This window comes from Odontesthes bonariensis, chromosome 6 (genome assembly GCF_027942865.1).
Source record: "Odontesthes bonariensis isolate fOdoBon6 chromosome 6, fOdoBon6.hap1, whole genome shotgun sequence".
NCBI lineage: Eukaryota > Metazoa > Chordata > Actinopteri > Atheriniformes > Atherinopsidae > Odontesthes > Odontesthes bonariensis.
In genome coordinates, this window is record NC_134511.1 from 20,309,571 (window position 1) to 20,328,974 (window position 19,404).

A 19,404-nucleotide genomic window follows, 5' to 3' on the forward strand; every position below is an offset into this window, starting at 1 on the left:
AATTCACTGACATCAGCTGACTTTGTTAAAAAGTCAAAGGTCCAGTGTGCTCGGCCACAAGAAAGCATTTAAGCATTTAAAAGAACAATTCCCTTAGTTAGAAGGAAAAATGCCTATAAACAATATGTGTAAGTGGCATTTCAGTTTGTTCAAGAGGGGGAGCAAGTTAAAAAGACAATAATGAGGCAAGGCAGCTTAGAGGATGCTTCTGATTGGGAGATGCAGATAGATTTAGGAAATAAGCTTGTTGTTCCCCAGGAAATAGCCTCTACAAATTTAAGGCTTGATATAGTCTTGTGGTCTAGGAGTAGAATGAGAGTCTATTTCATAGAGCTGACTGTTCCATGGGAGGAGTTAATAGCAGAAGCATATGAAAAGTCAAAGTCAAATTTATTTATATAGCACATTTCATGTACAAAACAATTCAAAGTGCTTTACATAAAATAAAAGCATTGCAGCAGGGAGTGTAAGAAGCATTAAAAATACATAAAAGAATATAAAGAGAAACAAATAAAACAATTAAAGTGAATTTAAAAACGAGCAACAGTCTAGATAAGTTCAAAAATACCGCACAGATTTCATGCATAGACACATGAAAAGAGAAATGTTTTTAACCTGGATTTAAAAATGTCTACATTTGGTGAAAGGAAAAAGCTTAGGTATGTGGAGTTGGGGGCAGAAGCAGAGCAGCGAGGATGGAAAGTTAGGATATGTCCAGTGGAAGTAGGATGTAGAGGATTTTTTGCAAAGTCTGTTGTCTCATTGTTGAGGGAGCTGGGTGTAAGTGGACAGAGTGTGAGGAAAATAGTGAAGGAAGTGTCAGATGAGGCAGTAAAGTCCAGTCAGTGGATTTGGATAAGAAGAAGCAATAGTAGCTGGGGGCCCAGCAGGGGGAGCCCTTAGGGAAAACAGACTCTTAGAAGAGACGAGGAAGAAATCCAGGATGTATTTAAGTGGAGGGTGTGGCCCATGTGAGCCTTTTGAAACCAGGTGGCCATTTTAGGTGAGTTGGCTTGTATGGCTTTGTTTTTGCTGGCATTTTTAGTGATTGTAGGACTGTTTAGGTGAGTTTGTCTGCTGAATCTGCTAGTGTGTCTTGTCCTGCCTCCACCTCTGGCACCCTCTATACTTTCATTACCCCCTACCCGAACCAGGGTTTGAATCCCATTCCTACTTATCTTTACCTCTTTTATTTCTACCCCCTACCTGAACCAGGGTTTGTATCTCAGCCCCGCTGTGACTGGTGTGCAGTTGGTGAGAGGCTGGGGTAGCTTGTGGTTGTGGGGAAAAAAAAGATGGTTGTTGTGGTGTGATGAGCAGTGATGGCTGGCAATACTTCTGCTGTTAGATCTGTTAGTTTTTCAACCCTTCTCCTGGTGACATTTAGGATGTTCCTGATGTCTGTAAAGATTCAATTAACCATTTCCCACAAGGCTACCAATTAAACCACCAGCAGCAGCACCTTTCTTAGTTGACCTTCTCAATAAATATAATTTGCTCTCTGTAGACTTATCCTCATTGAAACATGATCTGAGGTTGGGCCTGTCTTTCTAATCTCCTTCAACTCTTAACCCCAACTGGCTCTCATTTCCAGGCAGAACAGTCACACAATCTTGTTGTGCAATTAGCATACACAGTGGAACAGTTCATGGTAATCTTTATTTTATTATCATTTTAAATGTACATAGATTCCTGTGATATGATGAATAAGGCACCCTTATAAATTTGCTGTTGAGTTAGGCTCCAACTGTCAACAAAAAAAAGGAGCATATTTACTCTTCAAATCAAAGCAATAACTCAAAACCAGTAGAAACAGAAGCCGTCCAGTGGGTAATAATGACTGTATGTGTTAATTTACCACACCTGATTAACTCAAGTTAATTGAAGTGGAAAAACAAAACAAAACACAGGTTTGGGATATTCATAAAAGACACACACAGCTGTAAGGTTGCCTTATTGTTGGAGGTCATTGCCTCCAACAATAAGGAAAAATTCAAAATGAAACATGTGTTGCACTCGGAAGAGTTCACACAGTGTAGACTAATCCTACAAACACACTGCACGGAGCACATTCAACTTCAATATTTAATTGACCACCACTCCCAGTTACTGTCAGGCACAAACCATTTACATATACCGCAACAGCAAGATGTATTTATGGGACCTTTTAGTGCTGGGAAGTGATTTTCAACAAGTAATAATAAATTAATAAATAATTAATAAATAATTAATTTAAAAAATGATTAATCAAAATGTAAGTAATTACATTTTAGTTAAAATCCCTCAGTTTGATCTGTGATCGGTGCAAACACTGAGGTTGAAGCATGCTTGGCATTGGAGCTGGAGGTGTTGGAGACAATTGACACTGGAGTGGTCACCACAGCTGTTTCAACAGCCAGAACCTGGGTTTGAACCGGCAAAACAGCTGTAGAGTTTCCTCCAACAGTCCAAAGACACACATTTGAAGTTATTTAGAGTTTGTAAATTGTCCATGAGTGTGGGCACACATACAAGCCTGTCACTGCAGCTCTGTAGCTCTGAGATGGACCAGCCAGAATGTACCCACCTTTGTTCAAGCTTTGAACACATCACTGACATTTTGTCATCACCTCTTAAGAAACAGACAGCAGAGCAACATTGTTAATCACTTGGATTTGTCTGTATTTCTGGACACCAGGGCCGAGATGCATAAAAGTGTAGATTTCTGACTAAAGCTGTGAGTAAGCGTAAAGATAAATATGTGCATATACATTCTTTTTGCCGAATTTATAAAGCTTTATGGCTCTCTTTTATAAATCTCAATCATTGAGAAACTATTCGCATGGGTACAACACTAATTTCCACTCCCATTTTTAGCCACGAATGGATGCAATTTCTCCCCTAGTTTGCTATTTGCATATCAAGATTGTCTTTGCGTCACAACTCCATAAGCATAATGAAAGCAATCGTAGAAAAGAAGCCCAGTTTCTGAAAAAGGAAATCAGTTTTACTTGGTGATCTCCATTCTGTAAACATGAACAGAGCAAAAACTGCTGAATTAAAACGGTTACAAGCAATCACCTCTGTAAGTTGAAAGCAAAAGACCATGCTGAGGAATAAAGAAATGGTCAGATATTATACCAGCAGCCAAAACCTGCATCAGCTCGCAAGGCACATTGCATCAGCTCGCAGGGCACATTGGGGCTACAGCAGAGGACCGATAACTCCTGTTTTATCTGCAGCGGATGAACGCACAGCCTGTATAGTATACATCTCTGTGGAGATGATCAGGAGGGAGACATAGATGTGCAGATGTATCATGGTATGTCTGTTGTTTACTTAGAAAAAGCTCCCTGGAAGCCTCTGATACAATTCTTGTGCCACAAACTCAGAACAATCGCCTGTTTTTTGTTATCTTTTTAAAGTCTCATTTGAGAGGTCTTCAACAGCCATGACGCACGGCACACGACTGCAGTTATGTACAGCACCCACAATCACTATCGTACTGAGCAATATTTGTGTGTGTTTTATAGTTAATTTTGTTGGCCCTTTTTCCATTTCCACCTCATACCGGGACGAATGTGTGCATCTGGCCCAACACAACTGGCTTGTTAAGTTTATTCACTGATTTGGGCCTTTAGCAACCCCTGATTTGCAATCGAATTAAAACTACATTTCACAGCCGTGCTTCTGTTTATACCTTTTTACTGCACTTGTTCTTACAGACACATGAAAGCATTATTTGAAATCAAACAAGTTTCCGATGCAGGCATTTGCACAAGATGTAGATATAAGATAAACATATCAATAAATAGTTTTAAAAATATTTTTCTATCTTCAGGGATGTTGATAGAAAGCTTTACGTAACTGAAGTGCAGCATATTTGGTCTATTCACAAACATCATAGTGACTTGATCATTTATCAGTGCTGACATTCTAACATTAATTTATGTATTAGCCTAAATCATCATGATTGATGCATTATTTCAGCATTATTCAAGTTCATAACTGAAGTTCGTAATTGAACTTGAATAAAGCATTGCTGTTATATGTAAAATAATGAAATGACTCGTTCATTTTTTTTTTTAAACAACCTCCTGAACCTTGGATTCAAAAACGTTCACAGTGTAGTTGGGCTGACGTTCCCTGTGATCTTTGTTATATCACTGCAGCAACAATCAGCTGCCAGTGATATCAGAGACAACATGTCCCCATCGGCTGATTCAAATTGATCCTTATATCCGAGTGACATAACTAACTAAATCAAGTGTGTGTCAGTCAGGATGCAGCTTTGATTGCATGTATCTCAATGTTGACCTGCCTTTGGGGTGTGAGTGTCTTTGTGTGTGTACTTTTATCTTTTGTATTCCTCTGGTCCAAAATCTGTGATCCCCATTATACTTGAGTGGAACTGTTTGAGTGTTAAAACTTGGTTTTATTGTTTTGGTTTGACAAGGTTAGACCTCAGCATGCATGTCAATGATGTGTTCTCACAAATTGAGAAGAAATCAGGTGTGTGTTTGTATAAATCCAATAAAAAGGCAGCCTTATGCCTGTGAAAGCTGCAAATCTCCAGTATTTGTGTGTTGGTGTGTCTGTCTCTATCTCTATGGGATTTTCAGCTGATCCACGACAACAGTGTTACTAAGCCGTTAAATCTGAGAACAAACAGACATCGATGAGAAGAAAAAAAATAGAAGAAACTGAGTAAAAAAAGTTACGCTGAGCTGTTTCTATCCAGATCATCAAAGGACACCTTCCCTTTGTCTGGTTCTCAGGGCAGACTCTGATGGAGAGAAGAGAGGTGGACTGATGCCAAGCAAGAAGAAAAAGCAGACAGAGAGAGAAACAGGGCTAGACATGCTGAGAGGCTGGAAGAGAGAACAGGCAAAGACCAAGCAAAGAAACAACAGAGTGAATAAATGAGAAACTGGAAGACTGACTAGCACAGGAAAGAGGAAGAGGCACAGTAAGGAAGACAGATATGAAGAGTCTATGTCTTGTCCAACAAGGACTGAATACATATTTCATATTTCCAAAGGCTGGGCATTAAAAATTAACCCAGTCATCATGTCTCTACATGATCTCACCTAATGACAGCAAAGTGCTCCTCTCTCAGCCTCGCTTGAACACACAGAAGCGTACACACACTTTAAATAGAACTGCAACAAGGAATGTTTTCAGTTTATCAGAGGCAAAGTGCACTTGGACATGTGTGCTTGAGCATGTGTATATCCATTCGCTACCATTTCTTTCTCTGGAAAGCAACATCCTTACAGCTGGCTCAGTCCAGATGCTGGCCAAGCATCAAAACTGAAGATGGAAAAATAGAATACCATCATCCTGCTGAGTATAAAAAGCCACATGCAATGAAACATTTATTTCTACATCTATGGGGAATTCACAAAAAAAAAAAAAAACATCTGCAAATGAAGTAAGCTTTGAACTCCATGGCTGTTTGGCTTAAAATTACTGTGGACAAAATCAATTTGCACCTGTAATGAAGTGTTTTTCTTGTGAGCAACTGAATAAAAGAGGAGATCAATTAAAACCTGAGACTGAACAATACTGGAAGCATCATACTATGCCAATTCCAAGTGTCTGGTGGACCTGGGAACAGACCACAGCAACCTCCCAGAACAAGAAACAATCACCATCTTCAAAGCAGATATCCATTAACATGTCTGAACATGAAAAGCAACAAACACATAGCATGATCCAGTCCTCAAAGATTATATGGCTGCACAAATGAGTGAGCGGCGGATAAAAGGTATTCACCCAGACTGGTTAAGAAGAGGCTGATCATGCCAATAACCTGCCTCTCCACAACATGGAAGCTCCTCTCAGAAATCCAAGCAGCTTAGGGTCTGAACATATTTCTGCAGGCTCGCTGTGTAAACACATGTCTACATGTTATAGCGTTTTGCTGCCACTTCAGGGCTGCTGCAGAAATATGTGGAGCAATCTGAGCTGTGCACTGCTCTTGGGCATGTTGGTGCTGTTGTTGGTCTTTTAGAGAGGACCGCTCTGCTGTGGAAAAAACAGAAGTCAAAGTGGACAAGGATCGGCTTTATAATGGAGTGAAACTAAGGTTTTTAAGGTTTTTAACCTTTTTAACGTGTCCATGAGATGTTTTTAGGTGTCACAAGACATATCAGCTAGAAAGCTGAGGAGAAGTAAGAACAGGATAGTTGGAGAACACAACAGACCCAAGGCAGACCATGAGCCAAAGCACGCGGCAAGCCATAGAACCAAACAAAAGACTTGCTTGCTTTCTTCTGGCTGAATGGGCGCTTAAGTAAGTTAACTATAAGATATAAGCCACTAGCTCTGGGAGCACAAGGCTTTATACGGGGCTAGCTCCAGGGTGTGCTCAGCACTCCTGGGGCTCGTATTTTTCATGGTGAGCTAGAGGAAATCAAGGAAAAAATCTTCAAAAAAAGATTTGAAGATTTTTGAAGATTTATCTTGTGGAGATTTTAGATAGATTACATCATTAATTAATATTTCTTTAATACACTTTAGTTGCAATCTAGTCAAGTCAAATTTATTTGTATAGCACATTTCATGTACAAAACATTTCATGTGCTTTACATAAAATAAAAGCATTACAGCAGGGAGTGAAAGAAGCATTCAAAAATACATAAAAGAATATCAAGAGAAACAAATAAAATAGCTAAAATGAATTAAAATGATTAAAAACAAGCAACAGTCAAGATAAGTGTAGCAGTCACAGTGCCGTGTGGATTAAGAGTTTTTCAAACTTTGACAAAACCAACATTCCTGTGGGGGATGTTTACGTATGTGGATATAAACCAGATCTTCATTTTCTTTCCACAAAGGAAAAAGAGACAGAAACTGCCTAATTTACCTTCACCTTCTACCCTCTTAAGAGCTTTTGGGGAGTCGAACTCGCAACAGACGCTTGCAATAAAAATTGGGATAGACTCTAACGAACAAAGAACTCACTCTTGGGAAAGTGGGACACTTACTATCTTATCTGGACCATAACTCGAAAGTTGACACTTTAACACCCCTTTTCACCAGCAAACCGACCAGATGGCTACATACGAACTGAGAAGACTTCATTAGACTCACTTTTAGTCGAATCTTAAAACTATATTAAATGTGTTTGATAACCGTATACAATTTCTTTCAGGTTTCCAGCTTGATCACAAGACGCATATAGAGACAATTTGTACGATTCTGGCTTAAATATTGACAAAGAACTGATTTTGGTGGAAAATGCCCAACCTGCCTGATGGAACCACATTGCCCCCTAGTGGTCTGCAGTGTTGATTAGTTGAACATTTAAATCCCAGAGGACTCAGTAAAATGGACAAGATATATGCAACTATTAACTTCTAACGATGTCCCTTCGGTATCTATTTGGTATTTGTTTGGTGTCCCCATTGTTAACACAGAAAATTAACATTGTGTGGTTCACTATTCATATGTCACGATTTCATAGATATTCATCTGAATTTTGAAAGTCATAATTGTCTTTATCATGTGTGTTATTTTGATGTCTTTATATCACAAGTCTATGTTATATCTTTAATCTGCATATCTTAACAAGATGTGGTGTTTTCAGAATCACCGAGACAAATGTTCTACGAGACGGAGTAATGGAGAAATAAGAGTTTTCTTTGTTCTATCCAGAAATCCCCATATAGCACAGATCACCTTACACAGAAACCCGGGCAGACATGCACACAGTTCGGGCATGTCATTGGCTGAGAAAGTGGTGTGGGCCCTGCCTCCGAGAGTCAAAACCCGGAACCCGCGAAAAACACTCTCTCTCTAGTTCTCTCGTTTGCTGGCTCGCTTCAGGCGTCTGCTCTCTTGCTTCTTGCCTCTTGTTCCAGAAGGGTTCCAACCCAGAGTTTCAGAAGGAGATTTGAGCAGAGAACAGTTGCTCAGAGAGTTTTGGAGATGGTTTAAGCAGAAGAGAAGAGCTCACCAGAGTTTGGGAGTTTTCCCATAATCTCAGGAGAGAACGGAAGGACGTGTGGATAACGATGCAGCGGACGACCGGAGGAGACCCTCCAGAACCCAGTGAGACCCCGGAGACGAGAAAGAAAGACCCGAACAAAGAAACAGATTGAAATACTCTGAAGATGCACGTTTTACGTGTTTTTGTTCGTCCCTCGCCATCCATGTCCTTCTACGTCGCACGTCCTAACCTCCGCTGTTTCACGCCATCATCACCTTTTCCTACCAAGAAAGCCAACTCCAAGCAACCTTTTATTAATCTTCTGTGAACTTAAGTTCACTTCATCAGAGAAGCAACGGACCCACTGACAGCCAGAAGATTCGATCATCTAACCACAGTCCTCGGCACCATCGTTTCGGTTTCCCGGTGAAAGAAGCAACTGAGAAGTCCGCTAAAGTCAGCCACCACAGCCAGGAAGGCCCAGAGAGCGGAAGAGAAATCCCCTCGGACCCCGCGTGGCCGCTGCCGTGTTCCGAGCTGACTAAGCAGAACTTCAGCACAGTAAGACCAACCCGTTTTCACCTTAAAGTGGGTTTGATGGATGTCTCGAGGCTTTCACAGAATGATAAATTAATCCGAAATGTCAGTATTTAGCTTCAAATAGTCAGCCAACCCAAACTATTTGAATAAATCCAGTAACTCTCCATTCCCATATTTTATTTTATATTCACTAAGTGTTTTATATAATCACCCATATTCCATGCATCTCCTGTTTGTTTAAAGGTTCATGTCTAAGATCATATCATTGTAATAAACAGCTCATATATCTATATATATGTTATAATCACAGATTGTGTCGTATGCTTTCTTTACGTAATGTCTGTCCAACCAAACGAGAACTTCACGAAAGTAGCGAGATATGAGACTGAATATTAATTGATTATTAATTGAAAGATTAATTTAACACCAGGATCGTAAGATTTCGAACAGTTTTCCTACCTGACTGTGACTTAAATTAAGTTAAAACCTAGGTAGGTGGTGCCCTGAATTCGAGGTAAGGTTTATTTGAGACTGTAAGAACATCTCATAAATCCTTATATTTAATACGTATATAAATACCCGGTAACGCTACATAAGTTAAAAAGATACTGTGCAGATTTCATGAAAAGACACAATGTTTTTAACCTGGATTTAAAAATGTCTCCATTTGGTGAAAGTTTAATCTCCACTGGCAGTTTGTTCCACTTGTTTGCAGCATAACAGCTAAATGCTGCTTCTCCGTGTTTAGTCTGGACTCTGGACTGGACCAGCTGACCTGAGTCCTTGGATCTAACACAGGTGAATTTTTATTTATTTATTTATTTTTTGCCACAGTGATTCATGCATTAGGACCCTGGATGCCCTGGCCCAGTTAAACACCACTTGTTATTTAATCATTATGCATGCCAGCTCAATTATGAGAATCCCTTATCAACTGCTACACAGTTTATTTCATGACACACCGTACCTAATTGACTGAACTGAACTGACACGCTGTAGGAGAAGAAGTGCTAAATTTCTGCGATTCCCCCTTGTGGAGAAACCAACCCTATCTGCACACTCTGGAAGGAAGCAAACCACAGGAGACAAAAAGAAGGACAGAAGTGTGGATTTAAAGACAATGATATGCCCCATCTACCTCCACACAAACCAATTTACAGCTGAGTGGCTTTAATGGACAAATGCAACACTGAATCATGGCTTTTCTCTGACTGTTGTCCCTACTGCCGCTCTTTGGGGAAAATGGAAATTTACGTTGTAAGTGAACCAATTTTCCATTTTCTAACTGCCTATTCAGTAATAAAGTGAATAAACAAGCGTTTGTGCATGTGTAGCAACATTCTCGTCCTATTTATTTTGAGTATCAGTTTGTCTAAAGCCACCCAAAACTCCAGGGCCTGAGCCAGTAAATGAATCGATTCAGAGCCCTGATGAGGATATAACGGAGACAAATCAATATGTTGGATGTGGGGGAGAGCGATGCAGATGGTTCAGCAGATGAGGACCGAGACAAAACCTTAGTTCAGTTTTAATAATGCAGAAACACACTTCTCATTTACCAGCTAAACTTGTATTCTGTATTGTTTGTTGGATTGTTACATTATGCTAATCTATGGCTGCAACATATTGAGAAATGGTACACCAGGCATCTTTTGTGTATACACAATTCCACATATTGCACCCCTGAGGTATTTGGTATATTTGGAAACTCTGACATCTCCATTAAAATTGACTGCAAAGTTAAAATTTGTGAGTTTGGAGGGCAAGAAAAAAGAAGAACTGGGATGGTCATTTTCAGAGCAGCAGAGGATCAGCTTCAACTTACAGTTTTAAGTTTAAGCAACTTACAGGTTGCTCAATTAAAGGCCACATCCAGACTTCACCACCATCATCCATTTCTATAACTGTCTGCAATTTTTTTTTCAAAAAAAGAATACACTGACAAAGGTACTTTGAAGAAAAAAGGTGGTCTGTCACATGTCAGGATGAAATGTACTCTACCTCGTGAGTTGCATTGCAAAGTGGGGGAGGTTTAACATCTTCAACATCTGACCCACAGCTGTTATGGACTCTTGAATGCAGTTACTAACTTGGCAATGGAAAGACTTGCATGTCTTATCATTAGTGCAGAGTTGTCTTTGAGCCTCTGACTTTTCTAAAGAAGCATCAGAGTATAAAATTCCTCTCTCACTTTTTGAAATACTGTAATATGAAACATATATGTATTATAAGATGTATGATGTCATGTATTTGTATTTCCTGTTGACTTTGATGATGCACTGACTTCTGTGCTGCATTCTTCAAAAGTTTTTTAATTAAAAGGTTTTTATCATATATTTTCATGTTTTTGTGTTCCGGCACTTTTATATTGATTTGTGGAAAAATACTGTTCGATCCTGTTTTCCGTTTTTTTTTCCTCACAGAAAAAAGCTTCATTTTGGTGAATCTGTAATTGAATGCTTGACATGAATCAGTGGTTCTCAAACATTTTCAGGCACATTCAAATGCATTTTCAACTCCCGATTTTTGGGGGACAATTGAACGTTGCTTGAATGACAAGTGATCACTGCTGATTTTCTCAGTTAATGTCTATTGTCTCTGCTTTTAGTACTAAAACACTGAGAGGTTTGATAATCCTCCACATACGTGTGAGTGGAAAAATGGTGACTCTGACCTTGTCCTTGTGGGGGGAGAGAAGTCAATTACCTTACCATTACCTGTCAGGCTCCAGAGATGCTCACATAAACACACCACATGAGCACACTTGATATAAAGCATGTTTTGTGCACCTGCACTCATTGAGTTTCACGGCTGGGCAAACAGCCTAACTCGCTTTGTGGTAGAGCTATAAATGATGATGTATGGAGCAGGAGCAGTTTCTGTGATAATAGATCAAAATCATTCTCACCTCTCTGTATAGCTGGACACTAACTCAGGATGGCAGGAGATTAAAAGAAGAGAAACGATAACAGCGTGACTGCAGGGGCAGCACTGCTGTTACGAGTGGATGCGTGAGGCAGCTTTTGCACACAACTGGCTAACTTAAGAACCCCAAGGAAAAGGAGGGAGAAACTGTGTGCATAGAAAAAGACAAAATTTTTAATTATGCATGTTTACATGACTGGTTTGTTGTTGTTCATTATTTTTTTTATTATTATTTCTTTTTTTAAGCACAAATTGGTGAAAACCTGCATCTGTATTCCTGATGTAATAAGTAAGTGTGTGTGCTTCCCTCAGGGAAAAGGGTTAATACACTACAGATAATGCACACTCACATTATAAGGATGCTGATGTAAACACATAAACACTAAGAATAGATGCTCAGTTCACAGAAAGTGTTACATACTTACCTTTTTCTTTCTAAAAGTTTATATTCTAAAGGCATGATTAACTATGTTAATTCAAATGATGTTGCACTGATGCTTGTGAGGATGTTATAAATGCGGAAGCCTGCTGTTTGTTTCAATCAGCTTTTGCAAATATGAGTGTGTGCCTACAAACAAAGTGTAATTAATCTAGACCCTTATTATTTTTGTTAAACCCTAAATACAATTCTGACTGTGTAGTTTATTGGTGCATTGTGGGTTTTAACTGTTTTTGTTGTTGTTGTTATTCATCCACCACGGCTACATGAACAGAGGTATCAATATTCAGTGGATTATCTTCATTAATATAAAATAAATGGAATTTTGTCAAACATTTTACAATAAATAACTAGTTCAGCTGTTTTGAACCATGGACTGTGTATAAAATATGGATCAGATATGTAGCCACGATAGGGAATGTGAAGTTCACAACATGTCTTTTGCACGCACACTCTAAACTGACCTCAAAGGTCATGGATTCAAGCACACATTGTTGAATTACTCTCTGAAATCTCTGAAATGATGAAGAGGTTTAATTGTAAAACCTTTCAATTGACAGTTTCAAATTCAGTTCTAAAAAGATAACCATCGGTTTTCTGTAATCATTTAAACATCAGAGGTTTGCATTCACACCCCTTAATTCTTCAATAATAAAAGTACCTGGTTTCATAGAATATGCTCTTAAAGTCAAATTTTGTCATGACCGACTATTTCTGAAAACTTGAAAATGTTTGAATGTGCCTGCAATTGTTCTGAATAAGCAAGTTGACAAAATGTAGATCTGAACAGAAACGTATTGACCAGCTCTTTGAATAACCTCTAACCTTTACCTAAATATTCCTCCCTCCTGCTTTTCTTTCCTCTTGTAAATTTATCCACATTTCATCCTGTGTAATTTTTTCTTTTCATCATTTGCCTAATTCCCCCTTTCCTTGTTTATCATTCGCTCTTTTCTCCACCCTGTTTTCCTAATGAAAAATCTGCTTGCTCTGCCAGTCTCATTTAAAATCTGTTTCATGTTTTAATCTGCTTAATCTTTTTTCCACAGCCACTCATCTCATTTCCTCTCAGATTCCCTCCTGCACCCTGTTGATCTTTGCTGTCAACCGACCATGACGTCCCATATCTTCTCTTATCAACTATCAAACTTTTGTACCCGTCGCATTTCTGTTGATGTATCCTTCCTTCCTTGCTGTCTCATCTCGAGTTGTTTCCTCTCAGTTCCGAGCACAAGTCAAATAAAGGATTATTTCTCTTTAGTCATCTTCGGCAGAGCATCAAAGAGGCGCCAGCAAGCGGGATAAGAATAGAAAACTGGTGCTATTTATAACTTGCATCAATGAATGCCTACTAGCTGAAACAAAATACACACACACACAAACACCAGGCACACAGAGGAAAATCTTGTATAGACTACCGCCTCAGCCACACACACCTCTCCTTGATCAAACAGCAGGGACATACAGTGCAAATCAATGCCCTCATCAGTATGCAACTTTAAACAGAAGGCATTTGTGATGTATTGATAAGATGACTCACTCCAGAATAGAAACAGAGCAATTCAACAACTTTCTTGCAAAGTGTGGTACGGTAATGACTGTAATTGCAGAAGTCTGGCTCAGTGGCTGCTTTTAAATCTTTCATGCACCCTCCAAACACACATCTACATGGGCTCTCACACACTGCGCATCGCTGACAGCTGACTGATGTTGGCCTCATGAAGAACAGTGATCTCCTTTAATTATACATGATGTGTCACAGAGAAGAGGGAGGGAGCGCAGGAAGAGGAAGATGAGTGATAAGTGATGTTAAAATAGAGTGGGAAAAGGTGGTCAGAGGCTTAAATGTGCTGAAAATGGGGCAACGGACAAGTGGGGTGAATATGGAGGAGTGAGGAGAGGAAGATGCTAAAGGAGTTGACAGCGATATAGAGAGGGACAGACGGGATGATGAGAAGAGAAAGAGGAAGTGATGACTGGAGAAGATCTGAAAGCAGAGGAGGTCAAAGCATATTGATCCTGACACGAGTTTCTTCCAGTGGATCTAACTTAACACAACCACTGAACATAGGAGAAGCAGGCTGGACACGTTCAGCGCCGAAGTAGCCTGGCGACGCCATCCTACGTACTTCCGCCCAAAGATTTTGGCTCCGCACATAGTCTGGCCAAATCCCCCTACCTCGGTTCGCTCAGTGTTTTGCCAATCAGCAAACAGTTGCGAGTGGTGACGCAGAACTCACGCGCGGAGTCCATTGTAGTCCATATAATTGTAGTTCAACCACAGCGGAAATAAACATGGCGACGGAAGAACGCCAGAAGCTATCCATGAAGTTGTCTCAACTCTGGAGAGCATTACACAATTAAAACAAGAGCAAGAGGAATGCCTCGTCAATTTTGTTAGTGGCAAGGATGTCGTAGCTCTCCTTCCAACTGGCTTTGGGAAAAGTTTGATTTATCAAATGGTACCGGTATAATGAAAGCGGATGTGGGAAGCGTGATTCGCGAGCTAGAGCCTCGCGAGAGTAAGCATGAACCTCGGCGCATAACCTACGTCCTTTCTAAACATTACTGATTGGTTAAGGGAACGCCAATGAATTTAAGTTGCTGAGTAAGGTCCCACCCTCCATGGAAACGGATTCCTCTTGGGTTTTTCCAGACTGTTTGACGGAGTCAACAGTCGGCTTTCGCCCAGGCTAGCGCCGAAGGGCTGTGCACAAACAAAAACACACACTGCACCCTCTCTTCTACCTGCCTTATACCCTGCTGTTGAGCTATTATTAGTGTCAGAGTTAAAAAAAAAAAAAAAAAAAAAGTGGAAATAATTGCTGAAGGCTGCCGTCGTGCCTCATGAACCAGAATCTAAATATTTTCAAAGATAGGCGATCTCCGTGTAAATGTGTGCAATCTGATGAGAGCAGAATTTCTTCCCTACTTCCTTCTGACAATGCAAAGAAAATCTGTTCCCACGTAAAACTTCATTCAACTCCTTATCACCTATCAAGCCTTTGGAAGAAATATACTAAAAAAATAAGGAAAACAGAGAACAGACTTTGTTTGAGATGTGTTTTCAGTTGTGAAAAACTGAGTTTATCACATTAAGAAACAAACATTTGATAGTCCTCTATAAAGTGCCTGTCTATGTGGTTAATACGCTTGAGCTCAACCACATGAAAAATAAGGCTTTTCAACCTTTTACTGAAAAAAACAAAAATACAAAAGATAGATTTTTTTTTTTAAGAAGGTTGTCTCAGTGGATTCAGAAGCTAATAAGCCCCTTAGAAATAACTTCTCAAGGTTATTTTGCATCAGTCTCTCTCAAGGTCTTTGATATACTCTTCTATACACAGTTGTTTTTTGCATGCACTGCCTATTTCAGACACCTCAAATCATTTCAGTGAGATTTAAATCTGGTCTTTGACTTCATTTTGTCTTTTTTTTAAGCCGTTCCCTTAGACAGTTTGCTTGTGTCATGAGCATCATTATCTTGTGAAAGGGCACATTTACAAGTTTGAATTTAAACTTTTAGGCAGATGATCCCATATTATCTTCAAGCATTTTTTCATATGATGCAGGGTTCAGGGTTTAATCAATCTGGTCCATAAACACAACCCCAAATCATAAAATTACCACTGTGCTTTACATTCGGCTCCACAAAAATGCCGTTGCTGTGGCTTTAAATCTATCTCTTAATCATTTGCCCATACCATTATTCCAAAAGGCGTTGTCTTTGCCTGTATGTTCGATGGTAACATGGTTTTACTCTGATGTTCTTTAGCAGAGAAAGGGTTTTTGCCTGGTAGCCTCCTGTGGAGGTCACAAATGTGCGATCTCTTACATATTGTATGATACTGTAAACTTTGACACCGACAGTTGTAAGGATAACCCGCAGATCCTGTGATGTAATTTTGAAGTTTTCTGAGAGTTAATTTCTCATCAGTCTGCGAAGACGTCAGCCCCGAATATTTGCCCCCTTAAAGACCTAAAGCAATTTTAGAACAGTTGGTGTTTTAACTGGCAGCGCTTGCCTTTGGGGATTAATCTGGAAATTGTTTGAAATCTACACCACTTGCTGATTTTGTTGATTACAGTGTTATTAGTTAAAATAACTATGATATCTTCTTAAATCCCTTACAAGACCCATACACATCCACAGATTTGTTTTCTGAAACACTAAGCGGGCTATTAAGACGATAAAACGATGACTCTACACCTAATATGGAAAAACCTGATTGTAATTCTAATCACATAAAGTTTGATAAATACACAAGGGTGCTTACTTTTTCCATGCAACTGACCAGTTTTGTTGCAACATGATTGTTAGCAGGCTCTCATTCAAAAGGTTCAAATTTTTGTTCACATAACTTGATGAGATGTGACTACCGTTTCTCAGTGAATGCAATATTTCTATACATCTGGATGGGCTATGTCTCCTCTGATGCATTTTAAATGGCACTGAAAGGTGCTTGACAAACACACTATCCATTATTTTTCAAGATTTGCGTTTTAGTGACTTTCACAGTCAAATGCATCGTCATGTTTGAGGCTGAATTGCACTGTCTATTGCTATTCATACTCTATCTATCCTTCTGTAGCGTTTCACAATTTTTTAGTCTTCAGAATTATCTGAGTAATGCCAAACACTGTACCCCAAGGGGACATGACAGGATCTGGTGCCTCAGAGGGAAGTTAAAGGAAAAAAGGGTGCCATAGACTCACATTTGGCAAACTACTCAATCGTGACTTGTACTCATAGGCAAATTTTGCAGTTCTTATGTATCCTGACCTTCATATTCAGCCCAATGGAGAGCAGAACAAACACAATAAGACAGAAGCTAGAAATCCAGACAGGAAAAATGAGCAGATACTGTAGAGGAAGAGTTGGAGAAAGCTGGAAAGAGCAGATGAGCTGTGGTCGAGCAGCAGAAGTGTAGCACGAGGAGCACAGGATGTCATGAAATATGTAGGAAGGAGCATCTCAGCACCGGAACACAAAGCCATTAAAGAAAGCCCGGTAAAAACGCAGTCAGCTAGAAACATAAATGTCCATTTTCCTTATCAAACAGAGAAGCGTGGACACACAGCTAAAAGCACCAACACACTTTCACTCTCATGTACTCTTGCATTCAGGCAACTTCGGCTGAAAAGTCACACTTTAATGTTTTCTGGTGTGCGCACACAGTTTAACACACTTTTGTACTTTCAAATACACAAGCACTCATGTGAACACTGAACACCACGAAACAGACACAACCTCTTCATCTGTCTGTACCCCGTCCTTCTCTCTCTGTGGACATAATGGCATTTTGTAAATCATTGATCGGGTACATGAAGAATACCACTGAGACAGTTAGTTTGACATGCAGTGAGTGTTGTCAGTCCTTCAGGGTTAAACATAAAGCCGAGGCAGCCGACAACTTCTTCTGGAGGTGGGTTGGGATGAGATGGGGTGCTGCTCAGAGCAGCGTTCAGTCACTGCGCTCTCAACTCTGTTCAAGCTCACTGGTTTTGATTTAATGCTGAGTTAACACAGCAGAATTAAAGAGAATTGAGATTAGCAATGTTGTGACCTGGAGTTCAAATGCTGTTTAGCAGTCAAACACTGACATTATTTTTGAGACATGTGCTCTACAATTATGAGTCATATGTAAGCAGATTAACAGGATTTCACTTATACTGTGTCTCTGGAGGGTTTGAAAAGCCACAGCGTTTGATTTGCTTATAAAAAGAAAATATATTTCATTTTCAGGTCAGCTCTCAAAATGAGGACTGATCTATTTTGTTTTTCTTTCAACTGCAGTTCAGTTTTAGTGTTGCAGTTTGTGCATCAGTCGCTAATCTGCTTAAATTAAGTTAATGCCTAAATGAAAATGCAAGGTTTTATGTTTGTTCTTAATATTGGTCTAGAGTTTAGGCTACCGATCGGGCTTCATGATCAGAGAAGCTCAAAGCAGCAGTTTTTGCAGTGTAATACATGATCCCCTTAAAACTGAACTCTGCCATTGGCCACATCTACATCAGTCTGCTTTTATACTGGAAAAAAAAAATTATCCTCTTATTGATAGTATTTTAATATGCAAGTTACATCATGCTGCTTTCATTACTCACAATCAAGATTTCGATGTAAACAGTAGTGGTCAGAAGTGATGTCTGAGGTGTACCTAATAAACTGATGGAGGTGTGGATGTGTGACTGACAAAACATAGACTGAGCCTATTATAAATCAACTACATCCTTTCAACACCTGTATTGTCTAAGTCTCAAAAGATGATAGATCTGAACCTGACAAGTGGAGGCTTGTGAGGCTATTGTGTTTTAGTGGAGAGCATCAAGATAAAAATCATTCTCTTCCAGTTCAATTCATGCATTTCCAAACACCCAGAACATGTTCAATAGTGCAGTCTCCTAAAATCTGAACTGTCACTTGGCTGTGTAAGGGCGACTTGCAGCTGGCTGAGTGGAAACAAAATGCATCATTACATTTATGGGCAGGCAACTGCAGTGAAATCACACAAGTAAGACCAACCTCTTGCTGCTCCACTCAACCAGCTTCATATAAGTGATTGCAATCAATAATCCAAACAGCAGTATCTCTGTCCCTCTCGTTATCACTATCATCACCACCACGCCCATGGAGCTTCATCATTTTCTTTGTTATGATAAATCAAAGTTCATCCTAACTTCTCTCAGTGTCAGTCACATTTAGATCAGCCAGCACAAATGCGTTCCCCCCCCTGCACTACATAATTGCATGAATGGGGGAAAGCAGAGGCATGTAGTAAATAACAACAGCAGGGAAACTGGAAGAACAATACATTGAAATGGTCTGTTATCTGCAGACATGACGATGTGGTCAGAATAACAATAAACAACGCGGGGTTGTAACAGCCTTAAATCGAAAACAGTTTTAATTCATCCTCGGTGCCTCTATGGAAAATGAAGGGAATCCACCTCGTTCATCCACGTGAGGAATAATCTCAGAGCACATTTCATGAGGCTTTCTTCTACCTGAATGCTGCAGGAGATCTCGGAGTCGTCCAGTAACCGGATCGTGCAGAGGATCTCCTGGTCCAAGGAGCGGATGCTGGGGCTGCGAAACCGGAGCATTTTCATCCTTGTGTCGTTTCTGTTTCAGCTCCTCATGTCAGCGGCACCAAACACAGCAAGTCGTTGACGTAAAAACACCGAAGAGTCACGCATACGCACGCACAGCAGGTGTCCGTCGGGTCTTTTCACCCCTTGAGACGCCCTTGGAAATGAATGAGTGGATTGAGAGGTGGATGGAAGGATGAGAGAAAGGATGGATGCGACAGAGGGAGGAGGGCTTGTATCGGTGTTCTGCCTCCCCACTGATGGATCTACGGGAGGGAGGATGGCTTTTCCCCCTCTCTCTCTCTGTTTGTCTCAACCACTCCACCTCAAAATTCAGCCCCTTCAGAGTGTTTCTAGGGTTTGATGATTCGGGTGAAAGTGAATTACTTGACATGTGGAGTGCTCTTCCCTTTGACAACAAGTTCCCGTTTTTTTAATTCAGCAATGTTCATCCAACTTTTATTTAAAAACGTTTAATTACCTTATTATAATGGGG

General features: G+C 39.9%; 1 protein-coding gene across 2 annotated transcripts in view; it reads right to left on the reverse strand.

Annotated features, from left to right (window-relative positions):
• Positions 1-19,152, reverse strand: part of frmd3 (FERM domain containing 3) — a 57,749-nt gene extending 38,597 nt beyond the window's left edge. For both annotated transcript variants that reach the window (XM_075467813.1, XM_075467812.1), the window contains exon 1: positions 18,825-19,152. In XM_075467813.1, the coding sequence (XP_075323928.1) occupies positions 18,825-18,929 (105 nt within the window). In that variant the 5' untranslated portion in view covers positions 18,930-19,152. The remainder of the gene's footprint in view (positions 1-18,824) is intronic.
• Positions 19,153-19,404: the final 252 nt, after the last annotated feature.